At 53.5% G+C, this 17,207-nt stretch overlaps 5 protein-coding genes across 5 annotated transcripts; 3 read left to right on the top strand and 2 right to left on the bottom strand.

Moving 5' to 3' along the window:
• Positions 1-664: 664 nt before the first annotated feature.
• AYO21_03539 (hypothetical protein) lies at positions 665-3,096 on the bottom strand (the record flags this gene model as incomplete). The annotated part of the gene is made up of 8 exons (XM_022653513.1): positions 665-766; positions 844-1,132; positions 1,182-1,684; positions 1,744-1,950; positions 2,005-2,315; positions 2,373-2,492; positions 2,545-2,641; positions 2,695-3,096. 8 exons carry the CDS (start codon positions 3,094-3,096, stop codon positions 665-667), a joined length of 2,031 nt encoding a protein of 676 aa, XP_022514037.1.
• Positions 3,097-3,764: 668 nt separating this feature from the next.
• On the top strand, positions 3,765-7,401 carry AYO21_03540 (hypothetical protein; the record flags this gene model as incomplete). Its single annotated transcript, XM_022653514.1, has 2 exons — positions 3,765-3,777; positions 3,845-7,401. 2 exons carry the CDS (start codon positions 3,765-3,767, stop codon positions 7,399-7,401), a joined length of 3,570 nt encoding a protein of 1,189 aa, XP_022514038.1.
• A 1,341-nt stretch (positions 7,402-8,742) lies between these two features.
• AYO21_03541 (hypothetical protein) lies at positions 8,743-10,272 on the top strand (the record flags this gene model as incomplete). The annotated part of the gene is made up of 3 exons (XM_022653515.1): positions 8,743-8,979; positions 9,027-9,447; positions 9,509-10,272. 3 exons carry the CDS (start codon positions 8,743-8,745, stop codon positions 10,270-10,272), a joined length of 1,422 nt encoding a protein of 473 aa, XP_022514039.1.
• A 432-nt stretch (positions 10,273-10,704) lies between these two features.
• AYO21_03542 (40S ribosomal protein S11) lies at positions 10,705-11,436 on the bottom strand (the record flags this gene model as incomplete). The annotated part of the gene is made up of 3 exons (XM_022653516.1): positions 10,705-10,827; positions 10,877-11,115; positions 11,256-11,436. 3 exons carry the CDS (start codon positions 11,434-11,436, stop codon positions 10,705-10,707), a joined length of 543 nt encoding a protein of 180 aa, XP_022514040.1.
• A 364-nt stretch (positions 11,437-11,800) lies between these two features.
• On the top strand, positions 11,801-16,990 carry AYO21_03543 (hypothetical protein; the record flags this gene model as incomplete). Its single annotated transcript, XM_022653517.1, has 2 exons — positions 11,801-12,031; positions 12,086-16,990. The coding sequence occupies 2 exons, from the start codon at positions 11,801-11,803 to the stop codon at positions 16,988-16,990; spliced, it is 5,136 nt and encodes a 1,711-aa protein (XP_022514041.1).
• Positions 16,991-17,207: the final 217 nt, after the last annotated feature.

Raw genomic sequence — 17,207 nt, forward strand, 5'->3', positions numbered from 1 at the left:
TGAAGGTCTACCAGCAGGTAGGGAGAGGTGGGATATAGACGCAGTATCACGTCGGGGAAAGGCACAGGGGTAGGTTCAACGAGAAGAACGACGTGGACGATATCCGTTGAAAGGCGAGATGAGACAGATGACAGTCCTTAGGGGGTTTGGAAACGTCCCCGAACTCCTTCACGTCGGTATGCCACGCCATCCCAGGAATACAACAACAGAACCATACCCATGCAGCCATGTTGGCAACAGCCCGGGGAGTCTGAGCAGACTCCAGAGTCCCCGCAAAGGTTCTCTCAAGCGCCCTCGCGACCGGCTTCAAGGGAGGAGACAAGCCCAGCGCAGCGGGGAGGAGTTGCAGTTCCGAAGGGCCGACGACTGATTTGTTACCAGGTTATGCATCTAGCATCCAGCAAGGGAGACCCCAGATGGGTAACCAGTTTACCCCGGCCAGTGTCTATTCCAGTCTTCAGGAGCTGAAGAGCGAGGACGGCAAAAAGAGGCTGCCAAGTCGCCGAAGGCCGAAGCATCCCTCATTCTGAAGAAATGTGGGGGGAGCTCGGGGATGGTGGATTCAGGGTAGACAATCCTTTGGTGTCAGAGGCTTCAAATCCTGATTCGACATGTCAACATAACCTTTCGTCCTTGTTCGCTAGCCCCCTCCCCTCCCGCTCCATCAGAAAGCGATCTCGCGATTCATCAGTGCCTCGTCAGAGAAGACGGACGAGAACACGCTCCAGTCGTCGAGGTTGAAGTCCTGACTCGCGCAGAAGATGTCCTTTTTGGGGGGAATTGTCAGTAGAGCTAAACGCCAAAAAAAAAAGTTGCGCGTGTGGACACAGGCCATCGACTTACCCCAAACGGAATGTCCACGTCGTTGGCGAGACTGAAGCCGTCATCGGCGCCCGTGCTCGCGGGGACGTCGGTCTTCAACGCCTTGGTGACAGTCTGCCGAGCGACGGTGGCGACGTCTCGAGCGAATGGAAAGTTGAGCTCCGAAGACGTCACAAACTCCATGTGTCCAAAGTAGCCGGCCGCCACGTCGAGGAGGGCCACGTCAGACCGCGCCGAGGACAGAGACGGGAACTTGAGGATGTGGATGAAGAGATTGATCAGCCCGATCATGGGATAGTAGAAGGTTGGCCTGTGTCTGTTAGACTGACGATTTTGTCGTTCTGCTCGGTCACACGCACCATTGTATCGAGGCACCGTTGATCTCCAGGCTTCTCGCGATGATGATGATATTCCTCGCGGCTTCTGCAACCGTGTTCGAGCTGAAGATCAGTTGGTCTTGGGTGACGACACCCCGACCGTTCCCGAAGATGGTGCTGTACACCCACGGGTAGGCAAAGATGGTGTGTATGGCCATCAAGCTCCCGTAGTAAGCGCAATGCATAAGGACCGTAGGGAGATACCTGGCGTCGTGGGGGACCTGAAAGGACCGGAGGCGGTCGTCCGGTCTCAGTCCCGGCGGGAGAGAATCTCTCCATTCGTGCAGCTGGTGATCCAGTTCTGCTACGGTTTCAAGTAGAGTGCTCGGCGGCTGTTGAAAAGCCTTGACCGACATGAGTCGTTTGGAGATCTGAGAGGATATCTGGGCGTGTCGAATAAGATATGTGAATGCCTGCACGTCAAGAGTGCTTCCGGGGCATGCCTCGGTCGGGATCTGACAGCTGATCTCGTCGTCGTCGATGGCCTGGACAAGACACCAGTTAGTACTCGACAACAAATCGGTGGTCGGTAGCCATGACTTACAGACGGTCGTCCAGAGCGGTGAGCAATATGCTTCTCGCAGCAATATATAGCCCAGAACAGCCAACTATAGTGTAGTTCATCATGGGCAGCCAAGTTCCACGCTTTGGCCGGTCGCCGATGTAATCCCTTTGCCTGAGCCACTCGCGCCGCACCGGCACAGAACATGTACTCGAGGGCGGGATTGCCGAGACCCTCTGAGAAAAAAGCCTGCCAGATATGGTGAGATGATATTCAACAGCGAAGAAGTGCGGACCTTTGTACCATTGCGATCAGGGCGCGAACAGCGAGCAAACCTGTGGGGGTGAAAAGTAACTCGATGAGGACGGACATGGCACTCTGAAAGTAGCTCCATGCTTCAGCTTGGATCTCTGTGAAACTCATCGACGTGTGTTTGGAGAGGTAGATTCGACACCCTGAGGCATACACGGTTTTGCGCAAGGCGAACCACGAGGCGTCATCGCCCGACACCAGATCTCCGCGTAAGTGGGCTCGAAGGGCGCTTTCAAACTCGGGTCTATACACAATGCCGAGAGTTGCGTCGAACGATTCCTCAAAGTATGCTTTTCCAGTATCTTGTCAGCCTTTGTATAAGAGAGATATATATAGACGACGACATCACTTGCCATTACAATATTTCCAGGCAGTCTCGGGATCAGGTTCGCGGTGTTGGGTAGCTGCGATTTTGCTCCGATCCAACGTCAAACGCCGCGTCCACGTGGTTATAAGCTCTCTGGCGCTGTTTTCAAAATCTGCAACGCCAGTTCTTTGTGCAACCCAGTCTAGACCGGGCCTTGAGCAGACCGATAGCCAGGACCCCGGACCTGTGCCAAAAGACAATCAGATAGAGGCTTTGAGGGTTGGATGTGACCGGTACATTACCATGATGTTCCCAGTTCACCTCGAGAGCCGTTAGCCTGCACGGAAATTGTCCCAAGGGGTGTGTATACTTACCACCTGTGGAGCAAGAATAGTGGCCTCCTTGTCCATGTTTGTAGCGTCAGAGTCTTCCTTGGCCTCAATATGCCTGTTTGAAAAGGGTTGCGCGGACTGTTGCACCGTGTCCGCCAAACTTGGGTTCGTTGAAGTGGGCGGATTCTGATATGTTGGCACAACTTTTTCTGGAACGAAAGACGTCAGTGTAGGATTGTCGATCAATGATGTCTCCATGTCGATCGACCTGATATGCTGGGTTTCGTTCCAGGTGGATATTGTTGTGTTCCTGGCGCTTCCAAGTTGTGGTCCGAGGGTTTGCGCCACCAGGGTGCTTTGGCTGCTGATACTGCCAGGATGAGCTGTGTCAGACACCGATGGGGAGGCCCTGATCTGGTTCTGGTTCTCGATCATGGCCTCCATCCGAGCTATGCGACCCTCCAGCAAGGTTTCGAGGCCGCTGCCATGCCTTCGTCGCCCTCGTCGAGATTCGGGATAGACACATTCTGCTCGAGAAATCTGCATTGACTTTTGAGAAGAATCCCTATTTGGCAGTGAATCGGGGTAGAGTACCTGACATTTGGCACATGGGGTTCCTCCGTCGCCTGGGAGTTTTAAATCATGTAAGCCTCAGGATCAGGTATTGACACGATCAAACAGCTGGGGGCAAGCATACATTTGACCTTCCGTGCGCGACATTGGCCGCACGCGTGAGCCTTCTTTGGCAATTCCCGCTGGCCCACCATTTGCAAGCTTTGTTATTATTCTAGGCTTATGCTGCCTATGCCGGAGGAAGTGACTTGTAACCGCGTGGGAAACGATATTATGACTGGAGAACCTGCCCTGGCTCCAATTGAGTCTATATTGCGGGGCACCGGGGGTATATAAGCCCCATATCGCTATCCCAAAGAAGCATGTGAGCCGAGGGCAGGTGAAGCGATAAGTGACAAGCGGCTAATAGCGGCAGGAAGTTGGTAGTAGGAAGGTTTTTCCGCTCATCACGGTCTTTTTTCGCTCGTTCTTCGCTCTATATCTCAAGGCTACACCACTAACGCCGCGAATCGGTTGGTCCCTTGCACTTCAATGACAACATGTACTCTAGAGGTCAGTTTGATGGCCTCCCACAGTCCCTATCGCTGACTATCATAGCCACAAGCTGCATGTCTGCCAGTCACTGCTCTGAGGTCGGTCCTGGTTGACGGAGAGTTGTTGCTCTTTGCAGGGCAGGGTCCCTTTCTTCACATCTACAATGAGAGCGGAGTCATTATTTCATCTGCGCGAATATTCGAGATCCAACCCATCTGTGGGATACAGATCGAGTCGCGCGATGCAGGGCAAGTGTTGAGTCAGGGTCATCAGATCGTGCTCTGGGGAGGGGCATTTTGCCGCACCGCTGTGTTGACGTTAGGGAAACCAGGAGCTGCCCCGTCAGCCTTGGTGCTAGAGATCACTTTCTCGAGACCATTAAACTGCGGAGATTGGATTCTAGATGCTGCTTTCCACCAATCCAGCATTTTCCTGCTCACTGCACACAATCAGCTTCTAGAGCTGTCCTTTCGCCGACATGCAGAGAGCACTCTGAAATGTGAGAAATATGCCACAGTGAATGGCCCAAAGTCATTCCTGTACTCCGGCTCCCTTGCTGTCACCAACCCTGGCCAAATTATTGTGGCTTCTGGGACCGTCTTTGGGGAGATTCTAGTCTGGACTTGCTCGAGGGAAGAAAGCCTGGGCCAGTGGTCCACATCACTAAGACACATTTTCAATGGTCACAGAGGTTCCGTTTTCGGTGTGTCTATTTCTGACGGCTTCGACCTGGGCGCAACTCGCTGCCGCTTGTTGGCGAGCTGTTCTGATGACCGAACGGTAAGAATTTGGGACATTAGTGACTGTGACTTGACACCCCGCGACTCCAATCACAGTCTAGAATCAGCCGAGACAGGCTTCGGACTTGTCGGTCAAGGAGGCGACACCCATCTTGCATCCGAATGGGGTCATCTCTCGCGCATCTGGGATGTTGAATTTGTGCGGAACGAGTCGAACAGAAACGGCGTCTGTCTTCTATCCCGAGGTGAAGACGGTGCCTGTCAATTGTGGACCGTCGAGCTGCATGCAGGGACTCCACCAGAGATACCCCTAACGGCGCGTCTGAGGGCAGAGTCAAGTGATCGACACCATTCGGGGAAGAATGCATGGTCCATGACCTACGTTAATGATGGTCAAGGTTTGCTCGTCCAGACTGGCGGTGCTGATGGGCAGATTATCTCCAGAAGATTTGATGTCTCGCGCGGGAGCATAGCTTCGTCTACCACCCTCTCGACACCTTTTAAGGACATTACTGTGTCCTCGATGTCCCTGAAGCATTACTTGTTCTTGGACTCGGGTGCATGCTTGGCTGCTACGGATCGAGGCGACTTGTTCCGATTGACTGCTAGCCATGATAAGTTGAATTGGACCAGCTTGATACCGAATCCTGGAAGTGGCGGCCTTGTGCTCTGCTCGGCTGAACGCCTACAGCTCGTTCTCGTTGCGTATCAGAGAGGTGGACTGTCGGCATTGCTCACCCACAACGACTCTTTAGTCCCCGTCGAATGCGACCTCGAATGTGCAATCTCTTGGATGCGGCTTGCCTCTCCACATTCCGCAGAATTGCCATCGTCTACAATTTGTGTTGTTGCCTCGTTGGCGAATCGGAAGTCAGTCATCCTCTGGGTGAGCATGACAGACGGTTCAGTCCAGGTGAGCCAAACATCTTTAGAAACACCAGAAACTTTCACCATCACCTCCTGTTGTTACGACAGCTCTAGCCAGGTCTTGGTTCTTGGTTCCCGTGCTGGAGCTCTTGCAATCTATCGCCAGGTAACATCTGGGTCAAAAAAATCTGGGGAGCCATCGTGCCTTCGCCATGCCCATGGCACGGATAGCGTCGCTTCCGTTACCATTCTGCAAGAAGATGCGCAACCTTCCAAGGAGACAATCCATGTTCTGACGACAGGACGTGACGGGATCTACGCAATCCATCGAGTCAATTGGCCACAGTCCACAGACACGCAAGAAGCCACTGTGACAGCTGTTCACAGATCTGCACTCCCATTCGGGCCCAACATTGAGGGGGCTTTGTTTACGTCGGGCAAAGAATCATCACATGTGACAGAGCGAAATTTGATTCTCTATGGCTTCCGCTCGACGTCGTTTGTTGTTTGGAATGAAACACAGCAATCTGAAGTGTTATCTGTCGAGTGCGGCGGGCCCCATCGCAGCTGGGCGTTTCGAGACTGTTCCGAGTTTCGTGATGGAGGCGGGAAATCATTTGTCTGGACTAAAGCCCGCACATTGAACTGGTACTCATCCCGGGGATCCAACCACGAATTGATCCAAAAGGGAGGGCAAGGGCGTGAGATCAAGGCCGTGGCTCGCAGTCCTGTGTCGTACGATCGCCTTCAGAAGGAACACCGCGCTCAGGTTCTCATAGCCACAGGAGCTGAAGACACCAACATTCAGCTCTTTGCTATACCTCGTACCGCGAAAGCTACATACCGACCTCAACCAGCCGGGGAACCCGTACCAGACACCTCTGCGTTTCGGGCCGTGTCAACCCTGAAACGACACAATACCGGCATTCAACATCTCCAATTCTCACCGTCGGGCGGATACCTCTTTAGCAGTGCTGGATGCGAAGAATTCTATGTGTGGAGACTCACCTTTGACGTACCTGGCATTGAAACCGGAGTGGTACTATGGGACATGATGCCGACTCAGGAAGAAGACTCGGATGCGCGGATCATGAGCTTTGATTTGCAGCGTAGCAACTCCGGAGACGAGAACGCAAGAGAGGAATACACGATCGTGATGGCGTACTCGAACGGAAAGGCAAAGGTGGTACGCTATACACCTGGATCCAGCAGGAGTAAAGAGATGTTTGAGATGCTGCGAGAAATCAGCTACGGTTCCTTCTGTGTGATGCAGGCTTTCTTCCTTTCACCAAGCTTCATCCCAGCTTCGACCTTTGGATCTGACGAGCTTCGAATGGGAGCATTGTCCGCGGGCACCAACGGCATCCTAAACCTCAGCCTTATGAACACCCGCTTCCCGTCTAATCGGTCGACTGTTTCGCCCGATACAGCGCTTGAATCGCCGATGGAAGTCCACAAGGTGCATCAAAGCAGCGTCCTTGCCATGGACATGGTACGCCTCAATCCCATGACCTACCTCGTCGCGACCGGCGGCGACGACAACGCACTAGGCCTGACACTGCTTACCGCTTTACCTTCATCTACGATCGCGCCCGCATCAGAGACCAACACCGAAAGACAACCACCCTCCTACCACTTCCGCACGCTACTCATTCCTGCCGCCCACGCCGCAGCCCTCACGGCGTTGAAAGCCACGAACCTCAGACGCACACGGACGGGATATTCGATTGTTGTGGTTACCGTGGGGAACGACCAGCGCGTCAACGTCTGGGATGTCCATGTCAACTCGGGCGGAGACAATAAACGTGTCATTCCCTCCGCCGGGCGAGATAAGCTTTTTGAAGCCGTCCAGGTGGAACTTGTCGGAGCTGGATGGACGGCAGTTGCGGACGTCAGTGATTTGGACATTATCGAGGACGACCCTATGACCCTGGAAAATGATGTAGGGAACGGTGAGAAGGGTGGGGGCGAGAGAGCATGGAGTATTTTGGTGGTGGGTGTCGGGATGGAGCTTCTGAGGGTGGTCGCTCGATAAGGCACAGAGATGGTTCCGTCTGGAAGAGAGAGAAGATGATACTTCAACATATCAAGTCCCACCCCAACCTGTAGTGGATGACAGCTGGATGGTCTGATTGGTATCGGTGCTCAGGGGCTTGCAGCCTCGTCCATTGTCCGCCGGCCCATCCCGTAGCTCGCGAATACACCTCATCTACCTACCACTCATGTCCACTTCAAACCTCTCAATTGCCTCCTCCCTACATCTACTCGACGACCTGATTCTTCAACACCTGCAAAAACCCTGACGACAACCATCCCAATCAAACTCAGCTTCAGGTGGTGGCCTCTTCCCCTCGTCCAGCACAGCACGGCATAGTTTGGACAGCCACACATCCGAGTAGTAATGGTAAGAAATCCGTGAGAGAATCGGTGCCAAAAAGACTTTCTTTCACAAGCCCAGCCAGCCGGCCAGCCAACCACTCTCCCGGTCCCACCGTAATGTACTCTAGCAGTAGAACCGAGCAAAAAAATGAAGCCACTCAAGAAAACCCAAAAATTTAGTTCCTATGGGGATCGAACCCATGACCTTCTCCGCGCCAACGATCTCGGTATCGTCAAACTAGAGAGACGACACGACGAGATGCCTGTAAAGGAGATGTGATAAACCACTACACCTGGTAGGAGGGTTAGTAAGATATGTAGGAATAATGGCAGTGGGTGGGCTCACTAAGGAACTATTTTATCTGTGTGACAAATCAGATCACTTTTTTGGTGTATGTTGTATATATTCCTTGAATATTTGTGAACGGAGACCCGCTCGCCCACTAAGCCTCTAATCTTCCCCGCATTCGTATCGGGTCTTTCTCCTCCTCCTCTTCGTCAATTCTCCAATTCAACCGTCTCATCCACACAGGCACCCTCCACACCACACCACACACTCCACCATGTGTGTACCCGTTCAAGCCCATTGCAGATTCTTACTTCGGCATGAGCCTCGGAGAGGAAAGACACACAAAAGGCCTGGCCTGGTGGCCTGGGTGATCGAACAGCCGCGGGACAAGTAATCCCTTGTCTCGAAAAGCTAGCCCCTCGGTGGTACTTTGCGGAGTTTTTTTTTGAAATCTCTCAAAGTCCGTGGAGGTCCTGTCCCCAAGTCACTGCATCAAGCGTTTTCTCGGTAAGAGGGAGTTTGTCGGATAATACTTCATATATCGTTTGTGGATAAAAGAGGCAAGATAAAGCAAAAACGTCTGAATACTCGGTGCCAGAGTTCTGGACTTTTGAGATACCGAGAAATTTCTTTGGATAGACTCAAAAAGAAAAAAAGGTAGGGGACCACGAAGGAGAGCCCTGGGGAAAAGAATAGGTTGCAGGAAAGATGGAATACGATACGTCTACCCTCAACGGCGCACCCATCACGGGTAACGTCAAGCATGAAAAGAACACCACCAGTCCGAATCGAGGGCGCATAAGGATTCAATGCGACCCGACAGATGTCTCCATCCTCAACCAGCCCGTCACTTTCGCCTTCTCCGGTCGAACTGCGAAGAACAGATTCCTCAAGGCACCCATGACCGAGAGACTGTGCCATTGGAACAAAGAAGGCGAGGATATCGTATGTCACCCTTCCTTTCGGGTTACGTCTATTGACCCCTAACACAGTCCGCTCGAGGCGTGCCCAGTCCCGAGTATCTCAACCTGTACCGACGATGGGGTGAGGCCGAGATCGGCATCATTGTCAGTGGGAACATCATGGTCCGCTACGACGCGGTCGAAGCATACGGCAACCCCATCCTCGTCGACGACCACGATGGCCGCCTCGCAAAGTTCAAGGAAGTCGCCGACGCCGCAAAGGCTCACGGCTCGCTCTTTATTGCCCAACTCTCCCACCCGGGCAGGCAAGGCGGCAAGTACCTGAACCCAAACCCCGTCAGCGCGAGCGATATCCAGCTGAGCATCAAATGGGCGGGGAACGAGTTCAACAAGCCGCGACCCTTGACCATCCCGGAGATCAAAGAAATGGTGAAAAGCTGGGGCGAGACCGCGTATCTCTGCTGGAAAGCCGGGTTTGATGGCGTCCAAGGTAGGCACTTTGGAAAGACTGAGATCATACAAAAGCTGAGACTCCTCCCCTCGTTGAACAGTGCACTGCGCCCACGGCTACCTGCTAGCCCAGTTCCTGAGTCCCACCACGAACCGCCGCACCGACGAATATGGCGGCGACCTGAACAACCGGTCTCGCATCGTCTTCGAGATCATCGAGGAGATCCAACGCCGCGTGCCGGACCCGTCGTTCATCATCTGCGTGAAGCTCAACTCGGTCGAGTTCCAGGACAAAGGCACCACGCCCGAGAACGCGCGGGACCTGTGCCTGAAGCTCGAAAAGGCGCGTGTGGACTTTGTCGACTTGAGCGGCGGCACGTTTGAGAGTCGAGCCTTTGAGCACAAGAAGGAGAGCACCAAGGCGCGCGAGGCCTACTTTATCGAGTTCGCCGAGATGATCCGCCCGCTCCTCAAGGAGACCAAGGTGTACATCACGGGCGGCCTGAGGACCGCGGCGGGCATGGTCAGGGCCGTCGAGTGCGGCGCCTGCGACGGGGTCGGTCTCGGCCGACCGTTCGCCCAAGAACCCTACCTTGCCAGAGAGCTCCTGAGCGGGAAGATCACGGGCGCCATTGAGAACTTCGCGCCCTTGCCCCTAAACACCCAGTCTACGGGCACGCAACTACATCAGATCGGCAAGGGGGACGAGCTGATCAGCGACTGGAGCGACGAAAGCGAGGTCAAGCGGTGGATCGAGGCAGACACCAAGGAGACGGCCAGGAAGATCAGCATCCTGCCCGTGGTGGACAGTTCGGGCTATCCGCCGCTCAAGGCCGAGGTTGGCTTCGCCTATCTCGAGACTTGAGAGAGACAAAAACATGGGCTGGGGGGACCTCGAAGGCGGAGTTCATCACAGACAAAACGCCAAAGAGAGTTTTGGATATAGAAACCCGTTAGAACGTCCGTAGACATGACCAATACACAATCAGGTATGCGATTTGAGGATTTTTTGGTTAGACGTTGTTCATTGAATTTTCGAAGACCGGCGCTTTTCATGCCTGGCCCCGCGCCAGCAACAGACCATTTGACTCTGATCTGATCTGATCTGATCTGTGCTTCCAGACGCCGAAAATGACCTCGTGCCACAATCTTCATCCACAGGCCTTGTCGTACCCCATGTGTCCTTGCTCGATTGTGCGGAAAAAGCACGCCCTCACATTCGGACTCACTCTCCTTTGGGGGATTGACTTTGCACCACCACCCACTACCACAACCGCAGCCGTCCTTGTACTCCTGCTTAGAATTTCTGGAACGCCTTGACCGCCTTTCCTGTTCGGGGCAACACGCGGAGAACGTTGAATCGGACCTGGAGATATTCCCGTACAGTTAGTCTGGTGCTCATGTTCGCTTCAAAGAGTCTCTGAAAGAAATTCGGGGCTTTCCGAGAACAGCAAAAGGCGGGTTCTTACAGTCTTGCTCAAAGGTCTGCACTGGCCCACGGTGACCTGGTCACCTTCTTCGACACGGAAAGCCGGGGAAACGTGTGCGGCCAAGTTCTTGTGCCTCTTCTCATATCGGGCGTATTTGGGGACAAAGTGAAGGTATTCTCGGCGGAGGATCAAGGTTCGGTGCATCTTGGTGGAAACGACGGTGCCGGTGAGGATACGGCCTCGAATCGAGACCATGCCGGTGAAGGGGCATTTCTTGTCTGTTTTTGCCAGAGATTGTCAGAATGATGAAATTTACCCAACAAGTAGTTTTTCCCGTTTGACGCTGTAACTTGGGGGAAAGATCCCTTCAAAATCTCCCCAGTGGAAGAAGAACAACTGAGCACCGGAAACCACTGACCAATGTACGATCCCTCAATCGCAGTCTTTGGCGTCCTGAAGCCCAACCCGACGTCCTTGTACCATCTTCGCCCGCCCTTGCCGACTCTCCTGCTCTTCGCCGCCTTGGATTTGTGGTTGAGGAAGATGTGAGGCTGCTTCTGGTAGGCGCGCTCGGCCTGGACTGTCAACTCGGTCGCCATGGTTGCGGATGTTGTTGACAGGAAGGAAGTTGAAGTGGGCGCAAGTGGTTGGAATTTTACAATCGGGGCACAACGCTAGCAACCTTTTGCCTGTGGACAATTGATGGTGCGCATTCAAAATTCTGCCAAGACATCAGAAGAGGCTAGTCCTCAATCGGTGAACTCCAAATCACGTGCTTTCGCCACCCACTCGTGTTTACATAAACCCTTGGTTGGGTTTAGCTCGTCACGGTGAGGCTGTTGGTGGGGACGCGGATTGGGCCTCGACTTTTGGTACCAAACATCCATTGCGGGCAATGCAAAGAGTATCCTTAGAACAACCCTACAGATTGAATGCCTCGGTGAGGCGATAAGGCGCTGCCAGATGGCCGATTCTACTACAGATCAGAGGTCTAGCAGGCCCAAAGCACGACAATCAATTGCGCACGTACCGTCTGCGAAGACGCACTCGTCGAGGGACAATGCGACAACGGATATTGCTGCCCTTCAAGCTCGACACACAGAGGCTAGGGCGGCAAAAAAGAAGTCGCGTGGCAAGAGTCTTGGTCCAGGCGGACTTGAAGCCTTGAAGGAGTCGACGGGAAACGCAACAAAGGTAACAACGAAACTACAGTGTGGTGATACAGCGCACTTGTTGACTTTCTGGCAGCCTACGACGCCGTTTCAAATTAAATCCATACTCAAACCTTCCATACCTCTGACGCCTCCTAAAGCTATACCGTCGTTTGACGAACTGCGCAAGCGGAGTACGGGAAAAGACAAGGCACAGACGAAGAACAACGCCGAAGAGCTGCTCATCGACTTCTCCACTCCAGGTCCGAGTGGGCAGAATGCAGGCGCGGTCGCAATGTCAGGCGCTGAGAATGTGGCTGACCCCTTTAGTCCTATGGCGCGACGATCTCCCAGGAAAGCCGAGGGAGCGGGTGGAAGTGCAGAAGCTCGAGAGCGCGAGCAGGAAGAGGAGCGGAAGCGCAAGGCAGAGAAGGAGGCCATATTGGAACGCAGAGCGGCGAGGAGGAAATCGCTGGCAAATCGTCGAGTGTCGTTCGCGCCCGAGGCTACCTTGCATACGTGGAGCGTCATGGAACTTGCTGAGGACTCAACCACGAGTTCCGCCTCCAACTCCACAAGACGCCAATCCTCGATGACTGCACAATCACCTGTCAAATCGATACCATCGCCTGAACCAGCAGATGCGCCTTCGACTCCTGCCGGGCAGACTGAAGAGCTACTTGTCAAGGAGTCCCCTGCGAAGCAGAGGGGCGGCCGCCAGAGTAAACGCAGTCGCAGAAGCTCAGGTCTCGCAGAACCCACGCTCGATGCCGAAGAGCTGACGTATTCTTCAAGTCCCTCGGGAGATGTCACCACTAATAGCAGTCCTGTCAACTACGAGGAAGGTATCGAGTCTTCAGATGACTCAGACACCGATGGCGATACAGCGATGAGTCTGGAAGACGCTACTTCACATACGGTAGCTTCTGAGGATTCTGGATCAAGCACCCCTTCCAGTCTGGAAGAACGCCTGCGGCAAGCTGCCGAACAGGCTGGAACCCGCGGTATAGAGTATGACGAGCATGGCGAGGACTCTCTCATGGAGATCGTGACGGGTACTGTAACAAACGCCTTTCAGAATTGGGCACAAGGTCGGGCTCGTGGAATCCAAAGCAACGAGATGGACGAGCAGGAAAACCAGATCACATACATTCATCCGCCACCAATAACTCACGACAACGACGCTGAGATGGATGATGAAAGTGGGGATCAAAGTGGCGAGATGAGTATGGACGTCACAAGAGCTGTTGGTGGTATAGTGACGAGTCGGTCTCCGAGCAAGAAAGGCTCAAAATCACCTCTCTCACGCCGCAGAAGCAGCATGCGCCATCGTCGCTCATCTGGGAACGAATCCGTCTTTGATGAGACCATGGACTTTACAGCTATCCAAGGAGGGATCATCTCTGCTGGGATTGAAGAGACGGTGAACAGCCGTGTGTCCGATGAAGATATCAGCATGGAATTCACACAGGTGGCTGGAGGTGTCCTGAGTGGAGCAGCTAGTCGATACTCGATCGGCTCGACTCAGTCGGATGAAAATGAGACCATGGACATGACCACTGCCGCCGGGGGAATCCTGCCCCCTATTGAGGAGCAGACCGAGCCCCAGACGGATGTGGAAGAGCAGACCGTGGCCATGGACATGACCAGAGCGGTAGGTGGCATCCTTGTCAAACACGGCAATCAGACGACAAGACAGTCTCCTGAAGACACCGTGATTTCTTCACCACAACACGTACCACTTGACCAAACCACACCGAAGTCTCCACCAAAGTCGCACCAACATCGAACCTCTATAGCCTCAGAGACTGGCAGTCCGAGCATTGCTTTGAAGCCACGACTGTCAGGCCGGCCCCAGCGAAGCGCCACGAAAACTGCTGCTACTCCACAAACTACACAGCATAATAGCACACCGGTCAAGTCACAGACTAGGAAACAGCAGGGCACTCCATCAAAGCAGATCACTCCACTCCCCACGCGAGCTGAGTCTCCAAACAAAACTCCATTGTCTGCAAATGTCTCGCACCGAAGTGCTTCGCCAAAGAAGCTGTTCAAAGCCGAAATCAAAGCCAGGGCATCCCCGGCCTCTGCAAAGCGAAACGCGCTTTTTTCTCCCGGCAATCAGACTCCCAGTGTCGTCCTGAAAGCACCCAAATCTCACCTAGGGCGTCGACGATCAAGTGGGATTGGTATTGACAAAGATGGAATCGGCTCTCCGCGAGTGACCGAACTACTGGACCGTCGATCCTCAATTGGAGACGCAGCGCCTCAGTTCAAGCTTGCTAGCATTGAGCCTACAACGTTGCGCTGTGAAGACCCACAAGAAGTTGCGCGAGAGGTAGAGGCCGAAAGAGCAGAAGAGCAGCGTCGAGAGAGCGGCAGATTTGTCATGGAACAAGAAGCCGACGAGCCTCAGGATGAGAATGTCACTTTACAGCTGAAAGACATGATTGAGTCGATGACGCCGCAGAAACCAAAATCTGGCAAACTCAAAGGCAGAAAGAGCCTTGCAGTTGGAGGTGCCAAAGGTCTTCTAGGAAAGCGGCCTGCAGAACTCGATATGGACGATGACGATGGCGATTCAACTCCGAAGCGTTTGAGAGCGGTTTCTAGAGAAGGGAGCCCAGTGAAAAAGGTTCATTTACCGAAGCCACCTACCAAGGACGAAACAACTGGCAGATTTAGCACGAGACTTCAGAAATCTCTCCAGGAGATGGCTGACAGTGCTAATGCAACTCCAAGTCTCGGACCAGCGTCGCCTACTAAACACACGATAGCACCGAGCCCAGGCACTACTCGACGCTTCAAAGATGTCAAGGTCAACGATGAAGCAAGACCAGAATCGTTCGAGGACAAACTTGATAACGTGGTTGGAGCCATTGACATTTCCACCGTTCAGATGGAAGAAGGATCAGCTCGGAGTGAAGAGGACAAGATCTCTCTCCAGCAGTTCTTGAACATGACCAATATTCATTTCATCGAACTGTCAACCACGAAGCGGAGACACACAATGGCACAGTCAATGCCGGCCTCTGGGTCCCAGGCAGATGTGGACGCCAGCAACACAGCGGATAACTTCGTTGCGGCTGCCACCACATTGCCACTCCTTGAACTGTATCAGCATGCCACGCGAGAGCTCAAGTCGTATATATCGGCTGGTCGCAAGATAATCCGCTCTATCGAAGCAGAAACTCTGGCCGACCAGCCACCACTTTTCCGGGAATACGTCGATGCTCGCCCTGACGTGAAGGTGGTGATGGACAACCAATTTCGCAACGGCAAGGCCAACGCTCGTCTGCAAAGCAAGGAGGGCTGGTATCAGTGGAGAGCACAGCTGGTAGAAGGCCTCAAGAATGGGCTAGAGGGTATCGACCATGGGATACAAGCTGACCTTCAACTATTACAACAACAGCAACAGATACTAGACTCAGTGCTTCCTCGGCTTAATCAAGAACGAACTGATCTCGAGAACCGAAAGGCATCGCTACAGCAGAGTCTGGAAGAACTGGACAGTATCCATCATGAGTCATTAACCAATTGCCGGCGTGAATTGCAGAATGCCGACGAATACTATCTTCAAAGATCTGCTTTGCTCGACTCCTTGCACGAACAGATGCGAGAGAAAGAAGAGGCGCTCCTAGCTGCCGCCGAACTCAAGACCGAGATGAATGATCAGATTGCAGAGGCAGACCGAGTCAGGGAGGAAAGCAAGGGTTGGCCTGTCGCCGATGTCCTGGACCTAAGGTCGAGGGTAAATGCCATCGAGAAACAAACCGGCTGGCGATTGATCGCTGTGGAAGAAGAGATGGATGAACCAACCGACTTTGGGCCTGCCCTCACCATGATGTACAAGGATAATCTACGACTCTTCTTCTACCCTCAAGCTTTCCAATCCAAGGCTTCAGATGCACCGCGGCGCAGATCAGGGAGGAAGTCGGCATCAACTAGCGGTCCAACGGCGCCTCTTAGCTTGACTTACGCTCCCACAGACGAAGAAGACTCTGATGTCAAACCGTCCGAGCCACCAACCGAGAAACGCTTCTTCTTGCAGTTGGTCAGAAGCCAATTGCACGCCTTTGCAATGATGCCCAAACGGTCCGTATCGTCCAGAACAATGCTGTCAACTGTTTCTCAGGGCTGGGATCTTGCATGCAAAATTTCCGAAGAACTCCGACTTCTGAACCTCGTGGGCATCACGACAGCCTCCATCCTAAGTGACGAGAAACTCGGGGTCAAGGTCGCTCTGATCACGCCGAAGCAAGGGCGGGTTGATATTGAATTCGCGGTAACAGTCGCGATTCTGAACGACGGTGACATTGTTGCATCGACCAGCGTAACTGCAAATGCAATCTATGGCAGCTCGGTGGAACTGTTGAGTGGTGGAAAGGGTAGGAAAGTGCAACATGCACTGGGAAAGGAGGCTGAGAGTAGAAGCCTGGGCGAAGGAGCTTTTATCAGTGCCATCCATGGCTTTGAAGAGTGGCTGCGTGTACAGGACAAGGCGAGATCAGGGACGAAGGTGGCTGTCACGAATGCTTCTGCACCTGAGCCTGAGCCTCAGTCTGTTGCATCGACTGTCGCCTCCAAACCGACAACAGTCCCTTCGACCTCAACCTCGACCCTGACCTCGGCTACCACTCCAGTGGCGCCCAAGCGCTCTCCTCTGGCTCCTAAACGAACCAACCCACTACAAAAGAAAGCTCTTCCAGTTCCGAAGCAGCGCCTCGAGAAATTTCAGCCTCAGGCTCTGACCCAACATCAACTTGCGCACACAGCCGCCGAGAAAGAGAACTTCAACCCATCTCTATCGGTCTCTGGCAAGATGACTCCTCAGAAGCAGCAGCAGCAACGACAGCAAGCACCGCTGGAAGATAAACGCGGCATCGACTCGGCCGAGTGGGAGGACGTGATCCCCAGGGCGGCCATTCCGCCCGAGATGCAGGAAGCCATGATGCACACACCCATCAAGCGCGTGGGTGCTTTGAGGAGGAGTCCGATCTGATCTGATCTGATCTGATACTGTAGGCTTTTGGTTCTTTGACCCGGGTCAACCGACGCCTGCCTGATGTTGTATATATTTGGTGTTGATGCGATGACGACTTTGTTATAAGGAGGAGGGGGGTTTTTTTTTATTACTTTGGCTTCAAGCAGGGAGTTTGTTGGATATCGAACTTGCATTTTCGGGGCTTTGGACTTTTGGACTTTTGACTACCGACCAG

This window comes from Fonsecaea monophora (genome assembly GCF_001642475.1).
Source record: "Fonsecaea monophora strain CBS 269.37 chromosome Unknown Scaff18, whole genome shotgun sequence".
Taxonomy (NCBI): Eukaryota; Fungi; Ascomycota; class Eurotiomycetes; order Chaetothyriales; family Herpotrichiellaceae; genus Fonsecaea; species Fonsecaea monophora.